Consider the following 9,942-nt stretch of genomic DNA (forward strand, 5'->3'; position numbering starts at 1 on the left):
GCCAGATAGAAAGGAGACCAGTGTCAGCTCCACTCTTCTGCACTCATCATCAGAAACAGTCTTCTATCTATCTAAGCACTCCTGGGAGAATTTTCAATGTTTCACTTACCTGGAAGAGACCTCCTGGACAAATATGGTTTCCACTCTTCAAGTGGCTATTACGAGCAATCAAGGTTCTGTCCAAAATCATTAAGGCTGGCGTATTACATAAGCTCAGATCAAACCCAGAGGCTCTAGAAAAAGCCCAGTGAATGCGCAGTATCTAAATAAACACCTTAAACTTTACTGCCCTGAATATTCACTTCTGGCTCAGGTCGGTCTGCCTAATTTATTTACTACTACCTTTATCACAACCATCTTCTCCCTGAACCCTTGGAACATAGTGTCAGGGATCTTCATGGTGGTATTTTCTGTCATACTCATTCCACATTCTACAACTGCTCAGTCTCAGTAGTGAACCATGAAGCTGTCCCTCCCAGCCTCCAAGGATGGCAAGATCTCAGACCAGACTAAAGTTAACATCTTCATGCCACTGACTATACTTACACATGCACACAGAAAGCACTCCCATGTTTAGAAGTTTTTCTTAAACTTTTTTCCCTGAAAAGGAACCCAAATGAGTTACGGAGAACCTTTTCATTCTTTTTTTGGTGAACCATTAAATACGTGCAAATCTCTACCTCCCCCCACCTTCTCACCCTCGGTGTCAATGCGGATGAAGGGTATGCAGTTTTGACAGCGCTGGAGCAGTAAAAATCCTCTTGGCCAATCTCAGCCCGGAACTCTCCAGCTCCCCCTTCCCCAGGGCAGAAGGTGACAATCTCCTCTCTGGCTTTGTCAGTATCCATTTTAGCCCTCTATTTCAGTGCCCTGCCATTTCCCTTGATCTTTTGCAAAACTTCCTCAAGGTGGCCAACAGGAAAGTTCTATCCTCACCCTCTACAGCCCAAAGAGGGAACCCCCAAAAAGCACAGCTGTCCCTTTAAGGGGCCCATGTAGTGGGAAGAGCAGTTACATTCCTACCCCAGTAGGGCTGCTGTCCCGACACGCCAAAGAAGCTACAAATAACCTTGTAGGAGAGGGCCCGATGGGGGAGAGCACAGCGCAGAGAGGAACGTGGGGGCGGCCAGGCTGCGACTCCTCAGAGAGAAAGAGTTCAGTTGGCGCTAGAGAGGGCATTGGAAAAAGCCATTTAAAATCCATGGGTAGTTTAAAGAACAGACACAAGAATCCCGCTTTAGGTTTGAGAAGTAAACTAATCATTAAAACAAGTGACCAGCATCTCCACGCCCTGCCAGGCAAGTCCCGAAATCTACACTATTTCCACAACAGCTCCCCCACATTAAAGAAAGAATCGGTGTAAGGCCAGGGTCTACGGACCCCTCCGCTCCGAACCCCACCCCCTCTCATCTGGGCTGGGAAGAGAGCGGGCCGAATGCGCTCTCCCCACACACTGAATAGCGGTGGGTGAATGGGGCTGGGGTTCAAAGATCAAAGTTCTTTGATCTGTGGGCACAAACCAGAGGCAGCTGCTAAATCACGGGGTGCACCCACGGTCCTACCCGGCTGCGCAGAAACATTCCACTGGAGCCCTAATCACACACACCAGTTGCGAACGGGCACCAAACAAGTGATTAATAAAGAGCAGATGAAGCAGCAGCCCTCTGCCAGCGGTCCAGCTCCCCTGAGGGCCAAGGCTCCAGCGCGAGGGCCGGGCGGCTGCCTTCTGAAGTTCGGCGCCCCCACCCCCCTGCCCCCAGAACGTATCTGCGGGAGCCTTCCAGCGGTTTCTTCCCAGGGTCCCTCTTCAACCCTTTTCCTACCTCGTCCCCCCTCCTCCCCGGGGAGGATCCAAGGCAGGAAGCTGATTGGCCGCAGCCAGGAGAGGGAACCCAAACACTACCAAGGGGAGATGCTGTGAGCAAGTGGTGTCCAAAGACCCTCAGAGGGAGGAAGGTCCAGAGTCCGAGGAATTATTCCCGGAGCAGAGGAATGCTTAGAGCTCAAGTACTCAGATTCCACTGGGGTCCTCTCCCCAAGACCCCCTAACCCTGCAAGGTATGGGTTTAGCGACCGTTCTCCTCGCCTCCCTTTCTTCGCATACATTCTCTTGCACCAAGGACACAGAGACCCTAGCATAACCCGAAAGGAAAGCAGCCCGCGGCTCCTCAAAGAGCAGCGAGGGAAGGCGAACGAGTGCCTCGGATCTTACCCCCAGCCCGGGCCACTGCAAGGGAGGGAAGCAAGCCCGGGAGCGCCGAGTCCGGCCCAGACCCGAGACCCGGCCAGCGCCTCCGCCACTGACCCTCACCGTACTTGAGGAGCTGGGGGAGGTCCTTTTCCCCTCCCGGGCAATCTCGGGGCTAAAGGTGGGGGGAGGGGTCTCAGGCCCCAGCCTGCGCCGTCCCGCCCCGGGGAAGTTAAGTCCTGCAGCGGCCGGACCCACGGACAAACTTTCCCCTTGGGCCGGCTGGCGCGGGCGCTGCGGCGCCGCTTACCGTGTGCGCAGAGCAGGGCGCCAAGCAGCAGCGCGCCCCACGGCCGCCTCATGGTGCCGCAGCCGCCGCCGGCGCTCCCTGCCAGCCGGGGGTCCCGCTGCTTCCCGCGGGACAGCGCGGCGCGGCGGAGAGAGTCGGCCGAGGGTCCCCAGGGGGAAGCGTCCTGGCTCCACAGCTACGAGCGCGCCTTGCAAGTCCGCTCCGGCCGCTGCTGCTTCCAGTGCTGCCAGAGCCGAAGCTGCCCCGCCAGGGGACCCGGAGGGGGTGTCCCGGGCCCGGCCGCCCCGCCCCCAGCGCCGCAGCCCCCGCCACGGCCACCACGCCTGGTCCCGCCCCCAGCGCCGGCCCGGCCCCTTTCCGCCCTCGGCCCCCGCCTCCCGGTCCCCCGACCCCACTCGCCGGCCCATCCTGCGCGGGCCCCGTTTCTCCTCAGGCCGCCGCCACATTCCTAGCCCTCGAGAGAGCCCCCTCTCTGTCCCCATTACTACTGCTCGAATGTCCCTAACTTAAAAAAAAAAAATTATTCTAGCAGCAACTCTCGATCCCGCTCACTCTAATTCTACCCTGAGGAGGAGCACCCAGGCTGACCCAAGTCGCCTGGACGTGACCTCGGCGCCCCTACCGGCCCCAAGTCCAGACTTTATTGATGTCTCAGAATATACAATGCTTGCTAATACATAATCCGTTCGGTCTTTATTGACATCAAACAAGGGACGTAAGGGGGCCTGGAGTGCTGTATCTTAACTAGAGTTCTCACTACCAAAATTCCTTTCTGATTTTTTTTTTTTTCCCTCTCCTTTTTTTTTTTTTTTTTCGTCTAGGCAGCGTTGTTCTAGAGCTAAATAATTCCACGACCTCCCTTTTCATTTACTCATTTCCTGAGGTGGTTGTCTGTGTCCAGTCGCCCAGCTCAGACATCCAGAACTGGCCCAGACATAGTTTCTCCTCTCTGTCTTTGTAAATCAGCGTTGTTAGCCTCTTCACCTTCTTTGACTTTCTGATCCTGGCCAGGAAGGAAGAGCGTAAGGAAATGAGTCCTATGCACTCCCCCAAAGACCTCAGCCTCCCCCACCTCCCTTCACTCTGTAGGGCTCTTCAGCAATGTTTTAACTTTTGGGTTTCTCTTTTAGCTTTGTGGCTGATTTCTCTCCCTAATACATATTAATAATATGGGTTAATTTTGTTACCCTTACCATTTTTCTAAGTTGAATCTTGTTTTGTTACTTTTGCGCAAGTCCTCAACCTCCTTAGGCCCTAAGCATCAGTTTTCTCTGCAAGCTGGTAAGCCAGTGTTTCCTGGCTTTGGATCATCTGCGGATTTCCTTAAACCACTTCCCTCTCACTAGTAAATAAAAAAAAAATAGAGTAAAGAATATCCAAATGCCCCCTGTTAGTTGAGGGCAAAGTAATTTGGTATAGTGCAAAGTGGATATTAGGAGATTTCTTCAAATGGAGAGGTTGACGTTTCATCCTTGCTTGTTTTCAATTTTTCGAAGGCTTTCACTTCAAATTACTATCTTTGATCAAAGCTAACATCAACCATACTTTGCAACAATGACAACAGCAACAGAAAAAAAGTGAAGCGTTAACTCCTTCTCAGCGAGTGTTCCTCTACACTGTTTTGCCTGGAATTTTTACCCAGATGCAATGTGGTTGAACTAGCATCACCATGGTAACTAATACGGAGGCATTTTCTGGGTGTGTAGTTTTTCTTGCTGACTGAAGGCGGCAGTCGAGTCAGGTCAGGTCTAAATGATCTTAAAGCTAGGAAAGACAGGCAACCTTTCTGGTCTAAGCCACCTTAGCTTAAAGTCCAAGGTTTTGAAAAAAGTAAAAAGTATGGGCTGATTCTTAGCCCTTCCCAGAGTTTCTGACGCAGCCTTACTTGTTCTCGGGGTTTCAGTGTATGCTGCTTATGAAGACTTGCTCTTCAACCTGTTGAGAGAGACCTTATGATTCCGGACACCATGTTTTTTTCCAAATGAAAACTAGGGACATGTGGTGTCATGAATACATTTGTCCCAAAAAATCCAGGACAGCCGGTCACCATACTTTCAATGTCAGGGGATTAAGAATTTATAAACAGTTCCCACTTTGCATAAAAAGGACAGGTTCCTTTCCAGAAGGCATGATTTGTATTGTTTTCCTGGGTTTGGGGGGGAAGGAGGAGGCTGGCTGTCCCTGTCTGACTCAGGCTCAAGAGACTGTGTTTTCTGTGTGCCTCCCAAGTCCTCCTCCTTCATCCTTCACGGTTCGGCACAGCTCTGGTACACAGAGCCATCCCTGGTTACGGTGTGTCAGTGGGAATATCAATGCGTAGAAATGAACTTTGTGCATAGTCCCTGCCTGGGTCACCCCCTAGGGTGAATTAAGCCTTGGCTGTCAGAAACTGCTCTTCTGCCAGGAGTGCTAAGCCATATTTATTTTTACCAGGCCTCTCAGACTTTCTTGTTTGGAGTGAGAGATTCTGAAAAGCAGGCCAGAATGGGCTGCTTTTCTCCCCTTTATTGTCCTCTAGGACATGCCCCTAGAAAAGTTGTAGGAGACTGTCAATTCCAGAAGGGCCTAGGAGGCATTGGTTTCCTCAGAAACACTACCCCTCTCCTTCATCCTCCTAGCACAGCCCAGGGAACTGAATTTCCAAGACCAGAATATGGCCTTGAATTAAACCATCACTAACGGCCTTTTCAAAGGAAACACAGGGAGTGCTATAGAAACAAGATAGAAATGGACACCATTTTGATCCAACTGAGTTGGTAGAATCCTCTTATAACCCAGGCATCATTCAACAATCTGAATTCCTAAATGTATTTCTTCTAAAAAAAGAAAAACGCCTGAAGTTTTTCACACTTTAAAACAGTGGGTCTTAGCCAGGGGCGATTTTGCTTTCCTCTTCCTTCACTAGGAGACATGAGGCAATATCTGCAGACATTTCTGGTTGCCGTTTTGGGAGGGGGCACCACTGGCATCTAAAGGGTAGAGGCCAAGGATGCTGTTGAATGTCCGACAGTGAACAAGACAGTCCCTCACAATAAATAATTATCCAACTCCAAATGTAATAGTGCCGAGTTTGAGAAATCCTGATTTTTTTTTAAACAATATTTTATTGTGTTTTTGATAAAAGTTTACACAGCAGTTTAGGTTTCCATTCACGAATTTCTACACAAGTTGTTCGGTGACCATTGGTTACATTCTTTACAATGCATGAATCTTCTCATTGTTTTCCTTTGGGTTGTTCTGTTTTCATTAATATAGCTTGAGAAACCCTGATTTAAAAGATTAAGTACATGAGTGTGAAGAACTGCTCTGTCTTCTCTCCAGAATTACTTCCTTGTTGCCGGCAACGTGAACGGAAGGGAGGCGTTCTTAAAGCTGCAGAAAGGAAACCAAGAATAAATACACTTAAAGGAACCCAAACCCTACACACCTATCTGCCTTAAAAATTTAGGGAGGCCTATTTCCAGTATTCATTCATTCATAATTTACGGAGGGCATATTATGTGCCAGGCACAGTGCGGGCAGTGGTGAATGAGATCTATTGGGTCCTTGGAACTAACAGTCTGATGGTTGGGGACCTGTAGGTATGTAGAAACATTAGACAAACGATCTCACAGATGAATTTAAAGCTACAAATAATAGGGGCTTTGAAGGAAAAGTGCAGAGTTCTATGAGAGGAGAGACCTGATTTGTATTTGGGGAGTTAAAGAAGGCTTGTCAGAGAAACAGGTAACATTTAAGCTGGGTAGATGTCATCAACATCATGATAAATGGAGAAAAGATTGAAGTTGTTAAGGATTTCGTTTTACTTGGAGCCATAATCAAAGCCCATGGGAGTAAAAAAAAAAAAGAGTAGCCGTCAGGAAATCAAATGATGTGTTACTCTGGGCAAATCTGCTGCAAAAGACCTCTTTAAAGTGTTGAACGTGGAACAAGGGATATCATTGCTGGTGTCAGATGGATCTTGGCTGAAAGCAGAGAATACTAGAAAGATGGTTTACCTGTGTTTTATTGGCTATGCACAGACATTTGACTGTATGGATCACACACAGCAAGTTGTGGATAACATTTCAAAGAATGGGAATTCCAGAACACTTAATTATGTTCATGAGGAACCCGTACCTAGACCAAGAGGCAATCGTTAGAACAGAGCAAGGGGATACTGCATGGTTTAAAATCAAGAAAGGTGTGTGTCAGGATTGTATCCTTTCTCCATGTTTATTCAATCTGTATGCTGAGTAAATAATCTGAGAAGCTGGACCATATGAAGAAGAATGTGGCATCAGGATTGGTGGAAGACTTAATAACAACCTGTGATATGCAGATGACACAACCTTGCTTGCTGAAATTGAAGAGGTCTTGAAGCACTTACTAATGAAGATCAAAGATTACAGCCTTCAGTATGGATTATGCATCAACATAAAGACAACAAAAATCTGCACAACTGGACCAATAAGCAACATCATGATAAGTGGAGAAAAGATTGATATTGTCAAGGATTTCATTTTACTTGGATCCACAATCAACACCCATGGAAGAAGCAGCCAGGAAATCAAACGTTGTATTGCATTTGGCAAATTTGATGCAAAAGACCTCTTTAAGGTGTTAAAAAACAAAGATATGAGTTTGAGGACTAAGGTGTGCCTGACTCAACCCGTGGTATTTTCAATTGCTTCATATGCATTCAAAAGCTGGACAATGAATAAGGAAGACTGAAGAATTGATGCCTTTGCATTATGGTGTTGGTGAAGAATATTGTGTAATACCATGGGCTGCCAGGAGAAGGAACAAGTCTGTCTTGGAAGAACAACAGCCAGAATGTTCCTTAAAAGTGAGGATGGCGAGACTTTGTTTCACATACTTTGGACATGTTATCAGAAAGGACTAGTTCCTGAAAGACACTGTCTTAGTTACCTAGTACTGCTATAACAAATACCATGACTAGATGGCTGTCATAGACAGAAATTTATTCTCTCACAGTCTGGTGGTTTAGAAGTCTAAATTCAGGGCATTTTTGTCCTCATTCACTCCCTTCACTCTATTTTATTTTCTTCATAGTGCTTATCACTCTCTGAAATAATTTTATTTGCTGTGTCCTGTTTATTGCCTGCCTCCCCACCACTAGATATAAGCTCCATTGGAGAAGGGACCTGATTTGCCTTATTCCCCAGTACCTAGAATGGTGCCTGACACATAGTAGGTGCTCAATAAGTTTTTGTTAAATGATTGAAAACCAGACATTCTGCTACGGCTGGGGAAATATAAAGATGAGTAAGACAGGTGACCTAATTTTTTTTTTTTAATTATGTTTTAGGCGAAAGTTTACAGCTCAAGTTAATTTCTCATACAAATATTTCTACACATATTGTTATATGACATTAGTTGCAATCCCTATAATGTGACAGCACACTCCCCCTTTCCTCCCTGGGTTACTTGTGTCCATTCAATCAGGTTCTGTCCCTTCCTGCCCTCTCATCCTGCCTCTGGACAGGAGCCACCCATTTGGTCTCGTGTATCTGCTTGAACTAAAAAGCACACTCTTCATGAGTATTATTTTACGTTTTACAGTCCAGTCTAATCTTTGTCTGAAGAGTGGGCTTCAGGAATGGTTTTAGTTCTGGCTTAATAGAGCGTCCAGGGACCATGGCTTCAGGGATTCCTCCAATCTCAGCCAAACCATTAAGTCTGGTCTTTTTATGTGAATTTGAGTTCTGCTCCATACTTTCTCCTGCTGTGTCCAGACTCTCTGTTGTGTTCCCTGTCAGGGTTGTCATTGATGGTAGCCAGGTACCACCTAGTTCTTCTGCTGTCAGGCTGATGGAGTCTCTGGTTTATGTGGCCCTTTTGTCTCTTGGGCTAATATTTTCCTTGTGTCTGTTCATTCTCCTTTGCTCCAAATGGGTTGGGACCAATCGATGCATCTTAGGTGGCTGCTCACAAGCTTTTAAGACTCCAGATGCCACTCAACAAAGTGGGATGAAGAACATGTTCTCAATAAACTTTGTTATGTCAATTGACCTAGTTGTCCAGGGGACCTAAATTTAAGAAGCTCAGAATCTAGTGGGGGAGAAGGCTTGAAAAACAATGCTTATGATACAGTGTGAGGGAAGTATGTATAAGGGCTATAGAAAAAGAGAGGAGAGAACTCTTAAGTTTGATTGGGGTAGCTGGGCCTTAAGGGTGAGGAAAATTTCACCAGTTGAAGAAAAGAGAAGGTAGAGTGGGGGTGGAAGCCGCATCCCAGATACAAGAAAGGTCACGAACAAAGGTATAATTCTTTGAAAGTGCCTGGCATGTTTGGAGAATGACCAATAGTCTTCTGTGGCTAGAAGAACATAAGGTTATTGCAGAAAGTAAAGACAGAAACTCTTAATAACCAACTATGGCTACAAATTGTTTCTGAAATAAATGCCCTTTATATGTTTTAGACCTATTTATTCAGTGAATGTTGACTGAGTTCCTACAAAGTACAAGGGAGGGATTGTATAATTCCTTTTTTAAAAATAATTTGTGATTTACTTTATTTTGTTGTTGAGAATATACATAGAACATACACTATTTCAACAATTTCTACATAATTTCTACCTGTACAACTCAGTGACATTGATTACATTTTTCAAGTTGTGCAACCATTCTCACCCTCCTTTTTTTAATTGTTCCTCTCCATTAACATTTTTTTTTAATTAACATAAACTCAAGCCCCCTAAGTTTCCTGATTCCTATTTTTTAAATTCATTAGTCTATTCTTTATATACCCGACTCTAGACAATCAGGGTGGTACTGTTCCAGGGAGAGTGATGGACTAGGTGCTGGGCTAACCTTTGGTTTTCCTTAACTGCTATCTAAATTTTTACTCTACTAAGAAGAACTTAATATATTAATTTAAATACTCTTAAGAAAATATTTCCACAAGATCAGAAGAATTGCTATGTCAGGGCAGAGCCCAAATCCTATTTACTCTAGGTTTGTGCCTTTGATGCTGCTGCTATTTGGTATATCTTGGAAAAGAAAGTTGTCCTAACCCGTTTTGAAGCCGTGTGGATATTTATCCTTTATGACTTCTTGGAGTAATAAGTTCCTGAGGTTTACTGTTTTACCAGGTAAATAGTATTTGCTTTATTTGTCTTACATTTAACAGTGTCAAGTCCAGATCATTTATCCCAGCTTTCAACAAATATTAAGCGTCTTGCTAGGGAAGGGGAAGTTTATAATGGCAAATAAAACATATTCCCTGGTGTTGAACAATTCACAGTCCCAGAGAAGAGATGTCCAGGTAAAAAAATAAATAAATAAAGCATATAATAAACACTGTAATGAGTCCTTGGGAGATTAGATAAGGTTTCACGAAGGTGGTGCTGGTTAGCCTAGGTCTTATACCATCTGTAGGTGTGAACTAAGCAGGAAATGTGGGAGAAGCACATTCTAGGCAGAGGGAAGAGCTTATGGC

At 45.7% G+C, this 9,942-nt stretch overlaps 1 protein-coding gene across 1 annotated transcript in view; it reads right to left on the bottom strand.

Annotated features, from left to right (window-relative positions):
* The window catches only part of LRP4 (LDL receptor related protein 4), a 55,456-nt gene extending 52,681 nt beyond the window's left edge, over positions 1-2,775 (bottom strand). Inside the window, exon 1 of the mRNA XM_049891049.1 lies at positions 2,499-2,775. Within this exon, the coding sequence (XP_049747006.1) occupies positions 2,499-2,550 (52 nt within the window). The 5' untranslated portion in view covers positions 2,551-2,775. The remainder of the gene's footprint in view (positions 1-2,498) is intronic.
* Positions 2,776-9,942: the final 7,167 nt, after the last annotated feature.

The sequence above is a fragment of the Elephas maximus genome, chromosome 7 (assembly GCF_024166365.1).
Source record: "Elephas maximus indicus isolate mEleMax1 chromosome 7, mEleMax1 primary haplotype, whole genome shotgun sequence".
Lineage (NCBI taxonomy): Eukaryota > Metazoa > Chordata > Mammalia > Proboscidea > Elephantidae > Elephas > Elephas maximus.